The 18,487-nt window shown below is 41.8% G+C and overlaps 1 protein-coding gene across 2 annotated transcripts in view; it reads right to left on the bottom strand.

Moving 5' to 3' along the window:
• Window positions 1-18,487, bottom strand: part of LOC129186635 (cadherin-4-like) — a 290,983-nt gene that overhangs the window by 11,385 nt on the left and 261,111 nt on the right. For both annotated transcript variants that reach the window (XM_054785083.1, XM_054785089.1), the window contains 5 exons: window positions 17,819-18,004; window positions 14,771-15,027; window positions 9,844-9,986; window positions 3,657-3,896; window positions 3,062-3,298 (listed from right to left, as the gene is read on the bottom strand). In XM_054785083.1, coding sequence (XP_054641058.1) covers window positions 3,062-3,298; window positions 3,657-3,896; window positions 9,844-9,986; window positions 14,771-15,027; window positions 17,819-18,004 — 1,063 coding nt within the window. The remainder of the gene's footprint in view (window positions 1-3,061; window positions 3,299-3,656; window positions 3,897-9,843; window positions 9,987-14,770; window positions 15,028-17,818; window positions 18,005-18,487) is intronic.

Raw genomic sequence — 18,487 nt, 5'->3', positions numbered from 1 at the left:
ACACTCCAACATGGTCAGTGCAGTGATGCGCCTCAAAGCTGGTTGCCACTCGACTCGCGCCACCCGCAAGAAGAACAAAACGCAGCACCGTGTAGACATGTCCGTGGTGTACCGTGGTGAAGTTAGTTTCACGTTGGACCTTGGATATTCGGCTCCGTAGCTACAGCGGGAGTTCCCTCTCACTGTGCCTGGACTGCTGTGTCATGGTGACGGGAGCTTACCACTGGTTGATAAAAGGGACCTTACAAACACTACTAAACATGTCGAAACAGCGTCGAAAAACCTTGGAACCTTGGAAACACTAGCGGGGTTTGCTTAGTTTAGCTAGTGCAACTGTGTGTGTGTGTGTGTGTGTGTGTGTGTGTGTGTGTGTGTGCGTGATTCAGGCCGGATGAGTATATTTTCACTGTGTTGTGTTTTACTGCTTTAATGTAAGGCCCATTTTACATGTCCCACTGACGACGTGCAGGTTCTGAGTGAAAAAAGACGAGAGGCACATTTATCTTGCACCTGGTGCGTATCAACCGTCAATTGCCATTCTTGTCACACACGACGCATTCCGGCTCTTCAAAATAAGAGCACTCTTTGTCACTTTTGTCACTTCATTGGTTGTAATTGTGTAAACAAAATAATGGCGTCATTAAAATATCTTACATCAATAACGTGATTGGAATTACAGCTGTGACTACATCTTCCTTCATCACAAGCACGGGCATTACAGTTTGTTGAAAATCTTGTAGCAATACAGTATGCGCTGACATCCCATTAGAAAAGTTAGCTAAGCTACATCCATTTCTCAATTACTGGACCAAATGGGCCAATGATGTATTGCATTAATAAAGGTAAGGATTTTTGAATTTTATTCACTAACCCAAATAGCACACACTCTATGCTGGTAGTGGAAAATGCAAAAAACTGAAATCTAAACAATTAAAAAGGAGAAAACGGAATTTGGGAAAAAATAAAATGGATTTCATGGGGCTCTAATGGAGATTGTTGAAAAAAATCGTATTCTAAATCACACCACAAATTGATCTATAATCATGTCAAATGATTAGTCCTACCCGAAAAGTATTTTGCACGCCCATTTTTTTTCACAATTTGATCTTTTATTGGATCTTTTATTGGATTAGGGACCTGACTCACAGAGATTTGTTACAAAAGCCAAACAATATTGTTGGTCATGCTGTGTGATAAAAAAGTAAATTCACTCATACTTTGTTTTCATTATGTTTAATGCTTTGAAGAGCTATTTTCATCACACAAATTCATGTTTGTAACAAAAGCTTATTGTTATTATTATTAAAACAAACAAACAAACAAAAAAAAAACGATCGGATCGGATCGGATTGGCAAGACTATAAAAAAAATCAGATCGGATCGGAAGCCAAAAAAGGTGGATCGGGACATCCCAATTCTGCAGTATAGTTTGCATCTTCCAAAAAAGGTTCCAGTATAGGTACAAGCAGTACCTGAGAGGGTGCCGCTCAAGAGACAAGCTTTGGTACCGCTAACCTTGGCTATGGAATGTCATATTGTGAGTAGATGATGGACAGTCACGGTGAATTTAGCTGAATGTCATCTTTGTTCAAACATATTTTACGTCGGTCATTATTAGGAGCAGAGAGGAACATAAAGAAGTGATTCACAGCTGGTAACCACACAATCTTCACTGGAATCCATTATTGCAGAGACACACAGCTGGCACAGAGATTGTTGTAAAATATCTCACAAGTGAGTACACCCCTGACATTTCAGTAACGATGTTATTATATCGTCTCAAAGGATAATAGTATAGAAATTAAACTTGTTTATAGTTTAAAGCAGACAGTGTACGGTGTTACTGTCTTCTAAATAGCTAGCAATATGAGTGAGTACACCTCAGAACAGGTTGTCCCATAACCAGAAAGTTGGTGGTCACTAATGTTGCTTCCCCCGGCAAGACATTCCCCCACATTGCCTATAAATGTGAAAGAAAGTTTGGTGGTGGTCGGAGAGGCCACAAAATTGGGCAGCTGTTGCTACAGGTGTGGCTTACCACCACGTGTGTAACTTTGGAGGAATTAATAATGGGTTTCAGTGTAAAGCGCTTGTGGTGTCCGGTAATCCAATCCATTATTATTTGTTATTATTATTACAGTCGTTCCTCGCCACTTCGACTACGGCCTATTATTAGACAAAAAATATTCATATATAAGCAAATCTTATGTATTTCTGGCCTAAATTAAGCATTTTCAAGCATAAAAATGGCTACATAAACTAAAATACAAACATATGGCATTCAGAAAAGACACATTCAGATAAATGTTGTTGATATATACAGTAGTATTCAACACTGGTCACTAGGTTCCAGTAATGTTACACTGATGAGAGATTAGCCACAGCAGGAAGTAAGAGCAACGAGGAAATCTCCCAATGTAAACTGAGGTTCCACTGTATGTCCAAAGTATCAATTATTTGTGCAAATCTATCTATCTATCTATCTATCTATCTATCTATCTATCTATCTATCTATCTATCTATCTATCTATCTATCTAATAAATCAGTTATAATCACACAATAAATAAAAATTAACTTAAAATATTGCCATGTGCGTGTGTGTCTGTTTTCTGTTAGGCAGGAAGAGGGTTCACTCTGTGTATGGGTTTCAACACCTTGGCGTGTTTGTTCCATAGAACAACGGCATGAACGGACTGAGCCCTTTTGTCAGTAATAGTCTCTTTGTCTCGGTATGTAGAGGCGGGGCTGGTAGCATACACACAGAGTGCAGAAGAGTGTAAAGTAATGGAATTTAAACTAGCAGTTTGCAATATATTGTCATCGTCTCGGTGAAGTAAACATATAATCGTCGCATAAGTCAATAATATCAAATAGCAAATACTTTGAAGTCTACAACAGAGTGCCCACCTAACAGGCTGTAGTGTTGGCAAGACATCCCTAGGCAACTAGGGAGGACAAATCCTCACCAATCACAATCGTTCACATTAAACGTGTGTGGCGGTGTTTATGACATGGCAAAGAGCCGCGAGGTGTTGTGTGATATGCACAGCTGATACCCACTGAGCAGAATGATGATGCAGATCAGGATAGAGATGATGGCTCCGGTTCCCAAGCCGGTGGCTGCCACAGCACCCACTGCAGTGCAATCTCCATTTTGATCACATGGACAAACTTTCACTTTGATGACCGACCTGTTGGACAAGGTCGGGTTTCCCGAGTCGGACACAGTTATTGGGACCTCATACATGCCTGGCTCCAAATAGACCTGGTATCTCAGACTCAGGCGGGCGTAGTTGCCTGTGCAGAGGAAAGAGAAGAAGTGCATATGTAAAACATTGATATAATAAAGTAAACCCCATGAGATATCCTGTACTGTCCACTTCATTGTTGCACTTGCACAATTTAATTAAATCTCAAACAAGACCTATTTTATTCTGCTTGTAAGAATATTATATGTTTATGATGGTGGTTGCACTATACTATGCTGAGGGTTGTTTCTAAAATTGCACAAGAATGGCTCACTACTCAAACGAAACTACTTATATTGTTTAATTCATTCCTGTGAATCAAAACTCAGCTTATCATTTTTGTAAAGGCAGACTTTGATTGATACAGCTCTGATACTTGTGGGAGACATTTTAGAATTTCCTCTCACCGCTGATTCGCGTAATTGTCCAGTTGCGTTTGATGCTTGAAGGATACGTGGGCAGCTCGAAGACAAAAGGCCCGGCGTTGGAGTCAATGTCAGCATCAGCAGCAGTGATATTGACACCGTTGGCATTCTTGTTCATCTGCTCACAGATCTGAGACTCCCTGGGTGTAAGTGCTGGGGGGTTGTCGTTAATATCTATCAGATAGATCTGCAGTGTGCCGGTGCCGCTGGCTGCAGGAGAGCCTGGGAGCAAGAAAGAAGGGGGGAGGGAGTGTGGAGAAAATCATATCATGTCAGGAGAAAAAGATGCCAAGCGAAGACGTGTGTTGTGAGAGGGGGTCATTGGGCTGAGCAGTTGAAGGCTGACGGATTGAAGCCAAATAGCTAAAAAAAATATTGAAGATTTGAGAATCCCCAGCAATTATGATGTTGGGAGAGTGGGAGGAGAATTTTTCTCCTTGACAGAAATACTTTTGACAGTGGTGCTCTCCAAGTCCCCGCTTAGCCTTGCAGGCAAATGAAACGCATCACGGTCGATGCAGACGCAGGCCATAGCTCATCCACTCGCATAAAGATGCACAATAACAATGACTGTAACACAATCAAACGAGTCCTTGCCCGTGTGTGTTTACGCTGACTATGAGCGATATCAATGATAAATGCGTCGTGCCTGCCGATGCACTTCTGAAGGATGAATATTGTGTTCCGATTGTGCTGCACAAAGTACTCTAGTCTCACATTTTCCACGATTGAATTGAAAATGTATCTGTTTTTATTCTTATTCCACACTATCGTTATTTGAGCAACAAGTCCCATGCCTGAGATGTTGCTAATGCTCTGACACTACTAATGCTCATTGCGGGTCTACTGGTCTCCTTTTAGAGCGGCCGGTTCATAAACACCAACAATGGACGACAAAAAGAGTCGCCTGTATTTATTACTGGCTATGTGACTGTTGGCCACGATAACTAGACACCTGTCATAGTTTGGCTGGTGCGACTTATATATTAAAATATACAAAACATATATATAATTTAACCTTTTTGTAAATGTGAATTCATACTGACTGTCATGAACAAAAAAGTGAACATTACCATAGACAGCTGCGAGAGGGCGCTCTCGGCTTGTGACCACTATATGCTGCTCCTGTACGGATTCAGCCATCATGAGATCGGGAGCTTGGTGAACTTGCTTACTGGTAACTTGCTTGTGTGTGGAATTCGCGGGCTTGTTATGTTAATTTAGCCTATTCAGCCTCACAGGTATGTTCGTTATGATATTGTGTGGCTGAATAACTGTTAATGTGTTTCGTTAACATACCGCATGCCTATTCTGGCTGTTGTTCCGTGTGCTGTTGTGTAATTGAATAACTTGCCGTTATTGGTTTGGTGTGTAAATCATCGCAACTTATTGTCCAGTATGACATTTTTGTGTTTTACCTTTCATGAGGTATTTTTTGGTTGCTACAACTTATTCTCTGAAGCGACTTACAGTATAGTCAGAAAAATATGGACACAAGATAATATTGGACACAAGATAAACTACTCAAGAAAACAATGTCTCAATGTCTATGGGCTTATGTGGCCTGTGGAAAGACCTCCACAGAGGACACAGACTTTATTTTGTATGTTAGTGTATCATTAATGGCTGAAAAAACATCTGATAAGTAGGCCACTAAAGTAAAGTTCCATAGTCACCACTGCAATGACGAAGACGCTACCTCCTACACATTAGTAACCTTTTTCATTCAAGTCACATTCATCAAGCATCAGTAATTATCATGTGTAAGACTGTGATTTTATAAGGACTAAAAATGTTGTTGACAATACATTGAGTGCGCTCATACAATAGAAATGTGCATCTCATGCAATTAAAAATACAAATTCTCAACTATTATGGTTTAATATATTTTTATTTGGGTTCCTATCCTCGTTTGGGAAACCGCACCGTTGTGTGGAGTTTGCATGTTCCGTGCGTGCGTCCATGCATGTGAGGTTAATTGGAGACTCTAAATTGTCCATAGGTATGAATGTGAGTGTGAATGGTTGTTTGTCTATATGTGCCCTCTGATTGGCTGGTGAGCAGTCCAGGGTGTACCTCGCCTCTCCCACAAGGTCAGCTGGGATAGGCTCCAGCATACCCCCTTGACCTAGTGAGGACAAGCGGCATAGAAAATGAATGAATGAATATTTGTACGTTAGATGTTTGATGTTAACACTTAACCAGCCTTGTGTAGTAATTACGTGCACACTCATCTTTGACATCTCCTGTTAATTCAAGTTTTATAGCTTTGTCTACGACTTGTTTCATCCAAGAGTCTTGCTACGGGAACAAGAAAAATGCAATACAAGCGATCAGGGTGTTCACGGAGTCCATGTCACGACCTACAGTATCTTGGTTATGTCCAAGTAGGAGCCAGTTGTTTTTCCCTTATCTACAGACAGAACCATAGATTGTAATTAAGCAAGGTGGTGTATTTACTAAGGTATATGAAAGCAGACAGAAGTACCAATTAATCTTACTAACAAATTAATCACAGTAAGAAGATTAGCATATTAAATTAGCATAATAAAGATGGTAAGCAACCAGTGGTTAACTTCATATTTATTACACACCATCTACATACTTAATATGCAGTCCATTGTGCAATAATAGCCAAAAATGTTACCTTCACACACACACACACAGGCACGCACGCACTCATGCACGCGCACACACACACCGTTTCCATACTGCTGCTTTGCTAATCCCATGTACGAGGGACAAGACGAAGCAGCTTGCCGCAGTTGATAGGCGAATTATGTGGGTTTTAACCAGCTAAATAAATAATTATGTTTGTGTAAGTTCCTCAAAAGGATTTGTTTTGAGTCCTTTATGTGACAGTGGCATTGGCATGGTGAGACATGGTGGAAAGACTAAGTTTGGCACATAATATTTGCACATAAACAAAAACATAAGAAAGGAAATGCGTGTCAAAGGTGTGAGGGTATGTGACTGTTTGGGAGAGACATTAAATCTCAGGGATAGAAGCACACCTTGCATCTGGCTCGACTTCCCCATGTCTACTCCTACTACTTACAGTCTTTGAGCACGTCTTACCCTAATCCTGATTATGTTATGACGGCTGGCGCTTCAGCACCGCCCACAAAGTCAACATGAACATAACCCTGAAGTGCTGGCAGCTCATCTTTTACGCTCGCCACAGCCTGTTATCACGCACCTCAAGTAGTAAACTAGTCACGTTACGGAAAATAAAGTTTTATATCAATCAAATTCTGCAATAGGGGCATGTGACTGCACCTCTTCTGACAGGCTGGTCTCTGACTGAGTTTCTTGTGTTGGTACACATCAAAGGGTCACTGACATGATTTTTCAACGTTACAGAAATATGATCTATATTGTTTGTAATTATGTTCTACGTTGTTCATTTTTTTGAAAGTGAACGTCAGATTCGTAAAAGCTACATTTTTGTACAAGGTGGGATGTTCTCAACTCCCTAGAAAAGGGACGTTTCCCAAGTGACGTCGGGAAAGGCGCAGCTCTCAGCTAACGCCTAGTAAACAAACCCTTCAAGAGGCAGCTCGTCGACTCTGTTCGGTATATTTTTCATCAAAATCGCAGTCATGCCAAAAACCTTGTGTTGCTGCTGGCTGTACGCAGTGTCAGAATGATACTGTAAGTTTGTTTTCTTTTCCCAAAGATGAAGGTTTCAGACTTCAGTGAATGAAGCAAGTACACAGACAAGAGACAAATGGACCACCGCCTCACGTTCATTTCACTATGAAGGAACCTTTACAAGAAGCGTTTGGCTTGAAAGTACGGTATGAACACATTTCGGATGCTAGGATGCTATTCCTGATGCTATGCTACACAGGACAAAAGGAGGACGGCGTCAGTTGCCACAGAACACAGTAAGTCATGTCTTATTTACATATTGTATTGTAAACACTATGCCACCATAGCGACAAGCATTCAAAGATTTATACCTGTACATGTTAGAAAACATACTTTCACAGCGATATGTTGATGGTTGAGGGCGGGGCGGCGACGAATTCCACAATAAAAGGCTCTAGAGGCTCTAAAGGCTTTAAAACAATAACTGAAGGATAAGCATCTTGAAGGTAATTTACATTTATCATTTTGTTTATGAAGCCGCCCAATCTTCATCTCTATGTGTAACCCGGCCTGTTTCGCACCGCCCGCACCGGCGCTCGAAAACAGGACTTTCGCAATGGGAGGCGAGAGCGCTGACCACACGGCCAAAAACACGGACTGTCGACCGCGTGTTCAGCGCAGCTCTTAAGGCAGAGGGAGTGAGATTTACCAACGTACACTTGCACAACCTCACAGGCTGGCATCCGTTACACATGTATTTGTCATCAGACACCTCTGCATCAGACATATATAAATAAATACGGCTTAATTCCATGTTCTGCAAGTTCTCTATTTCATCTCCAGATGTTTCTTCCTTCTCAAAACTATTGACACATGGCTCAAATCTTTGCTGTAATCACTGATAACATCTTTGTCTCATCCATTCTCTCATGTTTGTTTCCTGTGCTCCTTTGCCGACGTCACTCCCAGAATTTACGAATTTACTGTTCGCTTTCAAAAAACCAACGCTGTAGAACAGAATTACAAACAATATAAAACTTATTTAAGCAAAGTTGATGGATCATGTCACTGACCCTGTAGGAAAATATCATGAAACAACAAGTAAAGATTAAACTGTGTGCAAATTAGTTGCTGGTGAAGCCCAAACAATAGGGGTGTGTCACCCTGGACTCTTTGCCTTTCACACAGTAGCAGCATGTTACTCTACATAACGTCTGCTACTGTCAAGCATTGCAAGAACACCGACTGATATGTTTTGAGTGCTGCAAATGAGACACATTCAGACAAGCGCAAGCTTTAATATAAACCAATGTTTGAAAGTGAACAAAACTTAAGGTAAACAGCCAGCTGCCCGTCCCTGATAAGGCAATTTGAAAAAAAAAGAGGAGGGGGAGGGGCAGTCTCGACTCCCATTTGAGAAAAGGGCAAACATATTGGTTTGCTGTGATTTAGTTTGTGCTGTTTAAGCTTGCGGTTCAACTATGAGGCAGAACAAATGATATGTATGCCAAATGGATTGCGCGAGAGGGAAGGAGAGAAGGAGGGCGTGCACGGATGATAAGCGAAAGAAGAAGAGAGGATCAACAGTGCGACCAACTGAATGAATCCAAGATTTCCGCTAACTCCTCCCTGTCTGCACAGCACATGACCCCATGTCCTCATATTCCTCAAAACCCAACCAAATGCATACATTTTTCCATCAAGCCTTCAGCAAGACACCAGTCATTTAATTCAATCCAAATGCATTTCTATCGCAGTAAAACATTGGCCTTGTTCTTGTGAAATCAAAACACATTCTCAGTGAACATGGGGCACCTTCAGGGCTAGGCCTCATCACAAATTGTGTTGTTGATCTACGCAGACAGACTCCCAAGGGCGCAACTACACTTCAAGATCCCCTCACTGCTATTTGGTGTTGGTGTGTTGGTGGTTCTCTTTGGATTCTGGAGATTTTAAGCATTCACTGAGGCAGTTTGCAGTGCTTGAGTGTACAGTGGAAATGATATGCGTCTGAGGCCATGGTTATCTGCTGGGGAATGCTGTGAATAGCTTCCTTCGGGTCAGAAGTGAGTTGGTGCCTGTAGTGAATTTCTATCTAGTTCATGGGTGAGGGTAAGAAGGAGTGTGAGATCACCAGGAGGAGCAGTACAGCATCTAAATGAAGGCGTTGCCTCCAACAATATAATATACAGTCATGGCCAAGAACATTGCCATCCTTTGGCATGCCAATATAAGATACTACCATTCTTGGCCATGCCTGTATAGAATACAAACAGATCAGCCTAATTTATAAAGCCATGGGCAAAACATTGGCATCTTTGGCATGCCGATATTTTTGGCCATGACTGTACAGTATAAGACCTTGTAGCACGGTCGGGCACTCTCCCAAACAAAAACTAAACTGACAAATACTGATAAGACCAAATGCAGACATTCAAATGAGGTCATGTCAATTAGTATTGTCTTCATTATGCTCATACAGTATCAGGTCATTGATGTCCATTGTTTAAACGCATAATACAAGTAAAAGTAACATAAGGTATGTACTGTATATTTACTGAAAAGAGGTTCTTACCATTATCTGTCGCCAGGAATGTGGCTTCATATATGTTGTTTTTGACATAGACAGACTCCCTGTCAAGGATTGCCGTGGTCACTATCTGACCGTTAGTTCTGTTGATAGACAACCAGTCCGCCGGGTCGTTCAGCTTGGAGTACCTAAAGACACAAGCACAAGCCCGTGGAGAAATTAGTGTGACCCTTTTCATGTTTTAAAAGCAATTATGCATTTTCTTGTGAGTGTGTCAATTTATAGATAGTCACACCACGTTTACACGCCGGTATAAAATCACAAGTCCCAAACCTTCACAGAGTTTAATTCTTTATTGACTTCTGCTTCAGAGCTTGCAGCCTACAGTCGATTTCACCCCATTTTTCACTCCTGTGTACTAGACATTGAAGTCAATTAACTTTCTTGTTAAGCACTGCTGCAACTGACAGTGTATGCTTGTGTTGCATGTGGTATATATCGTCAGAGGGTTAAACTGCCTGCTAGAGTCACACTCAGTACATTCTTTAGGGTGTTTGCAAAAATTCCTTGAGACAGGACGCTAAGATCTGGGTACCGATCTTCAAACATGAATGTGAGCTCACAGAGTGACCCCTGGGATGAGGAACAGGGGAGGAAGAGAGGATCATCCCCCCAAATGCAACCCTATCTCACTCTGATCTCACTTGTTCCTGTTTCTCATTTGTTGCTTTTGGCACATGCCACACTTCCAATTCTATCTGATCTCTTTCCCAACCAGCCGCCCCTCACCTCATCTTGCTCTACTTCTGTATTCATACATCTTCTTATCCCTGCTGGTGCCTTCATATCCACATTGCATTCCCTCCGTGATGGAGTTCACCAACTTCCAATTCTCTTGGTTGCAATCTCACTGTGGCTTGTCTTTGTGGACATTGGCCATATCGGCCTTTCACAACAAGGTTTCTGCATCAATTGGATTTTATTTACTAAATGTCAGTTTGGGGACCAAGGCCATGTTACAATTTGACACACACTCGCAGCTTTCAAATCCATTCAAATTGAAATGGATTTGACCCCAACCTTCTGTTGTATTTATTGAACTGCAGTGCACTCTGTGTCATTGTGTTCCCCACTTGTGTATTTATGCTACATCAAATAGAGCATGTATTTCCTCTTACGTGGAAGAGAATGAAAGCTTGGATGATTGCAGGGTGGGAAGTAGTGGGGGTGGACAGGACAACATAATCTCTATCCTGCAGCAAAGGAGATGGGATTGTCCCAGCAGGCAGTGGGAATGATCCTCGGTGAAGCAGCACGTTTCCAAAAGGGATCACAGCGATGACATTCCCACACTCTGGAAGCTTTTACACAGGCCAGCAAAGCCCACGGACACTACCTGGCGGGCTGTGAAATTCTCAGCAGGAATACTGTGAATCCATCACAGCAGGATGAGGGATAAATGGGTGAGACAAGGGAAAGAGCCAATTGGTGGGAGGCGAGAGAGGGGCTTAATGATATGTCACCTGTAAGTACCGACACGGTTGGATGATCTACAGTACTTGTAGTACCCTCATTAGGAACAAACCGATTTAAGCCCCAACTGCATGTTTCTGGGTTTTGCCTAGAGTCTTGTCTTTCTAGCAGAAGGTGGACATAGTACCTAACTTTTTACTGACAAGATGGTAATCTCACATAAATTATTTGTTGTATTATGCCCCAACGGTGCATTTGTACAGAGTATTATTGTTGAAATCCGCAAGAGGGTAGTCGCAATATGCAATCACCACTGGAGGTGGTGGTCTTCATATATTAAAAGAACCCATCCTCCATTTTCTATACCGCTTCGCCTCATTAGGGTCGCGGGGGTATGCTGGAGCCTATCCCAGCTGACTTCGGGCGACAGGCGGGGTACACCCTTGAAACACAAATATTGGATACAGTATATGCTTTGAATCAAACACAATGTATGAACTCGGGAAGAGCACATAAATACAACATTATACATCAAAACCTCAGTTCACGTAAGCCCAGGTTAGCGTATGTTTCGGTTTCCGTCGAAAATGTACGCAAAAATTTTGCCTCGGTTGCCGTACAACATGGTGCGCATCTTTTTGTGTTATTAATAGACTGCGTGACTCCAACTGTGTTTGTAACATAGATTAATTACAAAACCTGCCTGTTAGCAGCCTGTTTTCAACTGAAAACAAGAACCGGAAGTCATTGTCTTGTCTTTGATGTCATCAACAGTTGACTAAGTAATTCTTTGCTAACTAACACAGATATGCCACAAGTCTCTGTTTTTCTTACTGATCACTGCTGCAAAATAACCCACAATGGGGCCGAACAAAGTTGCAAGTGTTAGCCTTTTGAAGAAGAAAAAGCTCATAGCAAATTACAAAGATGTCATCCCTGTGGCTCTGCCCTTGTTCCTCAATGCTGCCTCATCACCGTCTTTGTCAACAAAGTGACGTTAGATGTTAATTTATTCTTTTCATTCTTCATTCCCATGCATTTGTATGCATTTTGAATTGTTTTCTGTGTGTACAACTACAATTGTTCTTTATTAAACGTGTTTTCTGTTAACATTTTTGGATATGCAAGATTTCTTATGGGAAAATCTATTTGGTTAGTGTGTCTTGGGTTTCGTTCTGAAACTCACCAAGGTTCCACTGTATAGACAAATGTGTTCCCACAAAGTTGGAAGCAATTGTTCAAAATGTTTTTTACAATAAGAATTACAATAAGATTTTTTTTTAATTTAAGAGGTGTAGTCCAACCCATGACTGATCCATTCATTGAATAAGAAATTTGCAGGCTAGTAGGAAAATGTGTTTTTATGGTATTGTTTAGGTTGGATTTATTTTTAGGAGGCAACTTCAAACACCCATTTATATTTCAGAAAAAAATCAAATGCCTTCAAACAGTGATTTTCACTGTGTTCCCTCCATTAGATGGATGTGGTTATTTACCTGTGCAAGTCACAAATGGCGGCTGGGTGTCTATAATAAAGTGCTCCTGCACCACAACCCTCAGTTTGTTAGTGTTATTTGGAAATATAAAAATATATTGGCCACCTTATACCATAATTTTCCTTCTCGGGTCTCATTTTCATTGCTTTTCAGAGCTTCCCTCCACCTGAAGGTTTTCCTCATTTGGGACTTGGCTGATGTGCGTGTGCAGCTGGATGTATGATTAGGCCTGGCAGGTTAGTGATCTTAGCAAGCAGCAGGGAGAAGTATGACATTTATTTTTCAAACCCCCGACCCCGAGGATGAAAAATGCATGTCTCCAGCTTAGCCAAGGCGGTATGGGTAATCATTTATGCCAGTGTCTCTGGTCCCACGTCTCGACCTTACAGGTCGGGTGTCTGACAGGTGATGCATGATGCTTCCACTTCGTTTCCTTCCCTCATATGTACACTCCCACCTAGTACTGTCCACACTGCCTTCCTCCCGTTCCCAAAAGGAAGCTGTCAGCCTGTCCCTCCTTTGATAAGCACCTGTCAGGCTCAAACCTTGACCCAGAGTCAGCGGACATGCTGGAATCCCTCCTGCCACACTGCATCAACCACTCTCACACCATACTTTTGGCTGTTACCACACTCTCTAAATCCTGAAAAACACATACAACTCTTTGTCATATGCAAAGACACGGGTTATAAATCACACCTTCTTTGAAATCATTCAGATGTCATGTTCATCTTACTGTCTGATGCACACCCAGATCAGAGCTGTGTAATAAAACACGGTATCTAGGATGATGCAAACTTTATAGAGGTTTACCTGAGAAACTATTGTTTGCTTTGCCCAAACGATAAAGAGTCTAGTTATGGATGCAACACTTATGATTAATATCCTAAAAGAGATTAGTTAAAACAGTGTCGCACGAAGACATTGGCATTGACCCGACTCAAATGGATTCAAATGAATCAATTCTTCCATCTCAAGAAGACAGTGACTGATTGCTCTCTGCTGGTAAAGCGATCTCGTTAACTTAGGTTGTATGGAATGCAGTGTTTTGCTCTCTTTGTGTCCACACAAATAGCTGATAACTTGGGCAACCCACAATCTTCCAATTGCTGTGAAATTAACTACTATGAGAAAATGAAAGTAATGATGTGAGTTTGAGCTGAGAGATAGAATTGTTGCACTGCACTATGCCAGGTATACAGTAGATCACAACTTAGGTGTTTCTACGTGTGACACGTGAGGCCCTGCAGATCTGTGAGGTTTCAACACAAGGCAACTACTTACTGCACTACGACTTGGACACACAATGCAATATGGACTGAGTTGGGCTAAGTTACATGAAATTATTGCTTAACCTTTAACAACCAGAGGGGTTGAGCACAGAAAAAGAACACGGCAGTGGGACATAATGCTGTGTCAAGTGTTTAAACTCCAGCAAGCTGTTCCTTCCTTCTGCCAACCTCTGTCTCTCCATCTCACTATGTGTGTGTGCGTGTGCCTGCAATGTACTCTTTGTGCAACCTAAAGAACACACACAACTCCAATTAGCCCAGGGGCTATTACTCCCTATTAACCTTCAGAGCCTCCTTACTCAGGGTTCTCCACTGGCTCATAAACTTTGCATGGTTTAGTCTTAGAGAGATGGATGCTACCTTAAATATAGCCCCCATGTAGAACTCTGACCCCCAAATTACCAAAAGCAAGGCTTTTTGGGCTGGTGCAGGTGCATGTGGTAGATGTTAGCCAGGTTTGTTCATAATGTTGTGATACAAGCAAAACTTCAAGACTCAGTCCGGCAATTTTTTTCAATGTAATATTCATCCATTTGAAAAGAGAAAATAGCATATGGGTCTGTTGGGTCCATAACTTTATTTTAGCACTTTTCACGAGGCATTTCTCCTCCATTTTTCACGTGGCGCAGTCAACGTCATCTGCTAAGACTTGATAATCACAATTAGCAAAAACGCAGGTTTGTAATTTAATCTACTGGATATATGTCATACCTGATTGTCTGCTGCATTTGTAGTCGGTCGGGATCTGAGGCCGAGAAGGTCGTCAGGCTTGTGCCAGCAGGAACACCCTCCTGAAATCTGATGTGTTTCGGGTTTGTGGGAAAATAGGGGGGTTCATTGACGTCCTGCACAGATATGGTAACCCCTGCTGTAGACTGGAGGGAGGACTGGATTCCACTAGCCAAATGGGCCTGGTTAGACACCACCACTGTCAGCATGAAGGCTCTGTTCATCTCAAAATCAACCGGCTAGAGGAAGAGTGGAGAGAGTAGAGGATTAATTTACTACATACATTACATTTGCTACTTACAGTAAAAAGAAAAAAAAACCTTGTTGGTTTGTGACATTCTTTTATATTCAGACTATATTCTCCGGGCATTCAATCGATCACAACCGGACTGTTCAGTTGCGATCGATTGAATGTCCTGAGAATACAATGACCTGGATGAATGAGAATATTCACAAGCATATTCAGATTACTGTATTGTGCTGTAACCCTATTTAACTATATTGTAATTCTAGAGTTACTCTATGCCTAGAGGGGCGAGAACATCTACACTACATGCCAGTTGTTGCTTGTGGTAGCAAAATCTTTGTTGGTGCTAAAGAAAAAGAAAATGTGATAAAGCAACAATGACACATGCACACCGACTCACTCAAAAGAAGGTCGTCACATCAACTAGACAGCCTGTCGACCCCCTTTGTGAGCGTGCGTGTTTGTGTATGGTATGGAAGACGGCTTCTATATGAGCTAAGAGTGACAGCTACCTGCGCTCCTAATCAAGACTACATGTTTAGGCTGAAAAGCCAGCAGAAGGCAAATAGATAAAAATGAGATCAATGTGCAGCTTGTAAGTAAAGTGGAGTGTCTCTAAATAGGCGAGTGATGATTACTGCCGCAGGGCTTGTTTCTGTACTGTGTGATGGTGATGGTAATGAGGTACAACATCTGTATGGAGTGATTTCAGCAGACATACAGTAGTGTGATATTTAAATTCCTAATAAGGCCTAATATGGTTGACAACACCTCTAAATGTTTATGTGCGCATGTTAGCAGCTCGTAAATGTGAGCACGTTACTACTGTATGACCCCACGGTGCACAGGAGTACATTTATAGCCCAACCACGTTCACAGGGATTTTATAGCATCACTAAACATAAACATATACTCAACCAGAAACACCTGGACTACTGCGTGATGAAGATGATACCTCAGGTTAAATGGTTAATTTGCCTCGAGACAAAAGTGACTCCAAGAGCGACACCGAAAGAGAGAGAGAGACAGAGAGAAGAGACAGACAAAGTGTGTGATGAAGGAATTATGAGGCTGTTCCAATTGTGATGCTGAAGAAGATGAGTTTAGTGGTTTTAGTTCCCAGGAGGAGGAAGACTATGATGAATTACTTTTCTGGTTGGCTGTTTGTAAGATGTTTGTAAACTGTTTGGAAACAAGTATTTATTTAATCAAAAGTTAAAAAAATCTTTCAGTGTAACATCTTTCTGTGTACTAAATGTCCCGTGTTACGACATGGACACTTGCGGCTTATAGACAGGTGCGGCCTATATTTGTACATATCCTTTTTTCTCTCCAAGTTTAGTGGGTGCGGCTTACATACCGGTGCGCTCTAAAATTTGGAAATTACTGTAATTTGTTCTGCCTCAGTCAAAAATTGCCAATCCTTCAGATCCCGACAAAACCCCCAGATCTGTAGAAAATGACCTCACCTTGGCAACCCCACTACCTTCGAATCCGCTCATAACTGCATTCTCCAAAATTTGTCTTTGCCTCAGTTCATTCCTCCTTTCTGATTCCCCCGTCATTTTTTGTGTTCATCATAATAATATGATTTACATGTCTTAATGACTCATTCCAACCAAGAGGCTTCTGTTTGCGTACTTTCATGCATTATTATTTTCACATTTGTCTTTCTATTGGCAAAACCATTACCTGCATGCTGAAATGGGAATGTCTTCTCATCATCTCCGCTGAGAGCTGTGTAAATGTGACATGCTTTGGTTAAGACTTTAGCCTTTGTTTACAGAGGAGCTTTTGGCGCCCCGTGGGGAATTCTGCATACCTGGTTGTGGTGGCATCTCATGTGTATGTGCTAGCAGCACATTGGTAAAAATAAGAGGGTTCCCAATATCTTGACTTTACCTATCGCATGCAGTCTGATGTGAAACATTGCGCGTTCCGTTTCCCGGAGTGATCTAAGACTCTCTGTTTACTTGTTGAGGCAGTCTATTTCTTGTCATTCCCAGGGGGTGTCCCATTTCTTATTTTATGATTTCCTGATAACATCCCCTGGGTCCCTATGGAAGCTGGCGGCTACTTGGCTGCCTGCTGAATTTTACATCAGGGAGGGGGGATGGACTGTAACTGGCAGTCATCTAGAGATAATGAAGAGAAGCAAAATGCCAATGTGCACTACTCAAAGTGATGGGGGAATCACAGCAAATGCTATTATTTCTTTAGCATTATTGGCTGATGTGAGAAGAGATTTCCTGGATTCACACATTGTAAAGAAGTTATTTCTACAGAATCTTCGCATTTGATGAACACACACCAATAAGGCAGAACACACAACTACACAATGTCTGTTTCATGTATTTTTCCATCTTATGCCTTTATGGTAAATGTGTTAAACAAGCCAGTACAACCTTCGTCCGATCGGCTGAACACAGCAACATGACAAAGCATTCCTGTCGCTGTTGTTCTCTACAGCAAGTAGCTCATTATAAGTGTATAAAAACTGCTGCCTTCGTAATTGAGAAATCAATACCTTATTTGCTACAGCGGTCTCGCCAGCCCTTGTGTAAAAGTGTGAGTGTGTGAGTTTTGAAGAAGGACTTCCAATCCCTCACTGGAGAAGTGGGGTCATTCCAAAGGCAAAAACTCCAGTCTGTCCCTCCTCAACTCTGTGTTAAATTACTATTCAATTGAATTCCTTGATATCACAAGTGATCTGACATTTGGAATGAACGAAAGATTAATGATGTGATAGTGAAAGCTGGCAAAGTGAATGGCTGCTGTCTTACCTTTACCACCGTCACCATGCCGTCATTGGTTACAGGGTCAGTGCGAATGGTGAAGTGGCCAGACGGATCTCCACTGATGATCCTGTAAATGGCGTTCCAGTTCGGGGAATGCGGTTGGTCGGCATCTATCACCGTCAGATTAGCCACCACAACATCCACACGGTTCTCAGGAACCTCACCGGAAAACTGCAGAGATTGGGACAAATGTTACCTTGAAAAATGTTGCTTCAAAATCTATTTATTTTGACAAATGTCCTTTTGGGATGTATTGAGCGGTTGCAGTGTGGCAATTTGGTCAAAAAGCCCATTTCTCTCTTCCATTTCTCTTAAGTGAGGCAGTCGTCCTTGTAGCTTTTCAGGTAGAGTAAGTTTAATGATCCTGCTTTTGCTACTGCTGAGTCGCACACAAGCGATAAACACAATTGCACACAGGAAATGCACATGCACACAGGAGCCTTGTCTGAAAGTTTTCTGCTTTTTCTGCACTAGTCCTCATTCATGCACATTAATGTCCTGTCCCCTCGATAGGGACAAAAGAAAGTGAAGAAGCAAAGCGGACCAGTGGAGGAGGGTAGAACATCTGTGTGAGTGTATATGAGTGGCTTTTAGCTGTCCCCTTGCTGTGCAAACACATGTGCTACGCCCTGATAAGCCTGACGGCGAGTGAGC

The sequence above is a fragment of the Dunckerocampus dactyliophorus genome, chromosome 1, assembly GCF_027744805.1.
Source record: "Dunckerocampus dactyliophorus isolate RoL2022-P2 chromosome 1, RoL_Ddac_1.1, whole genome shotgun sequence".
NCBI lineage: Eukaryota > Metazoa > Chordata > Actinopteri > Syngnathiformes > Syngnathidae > Dunckerocampus > Dunckerocampus dactyliophorus.
This window is presented reverse-complemented; position numbering and strand designations above follow the sequence as displayed.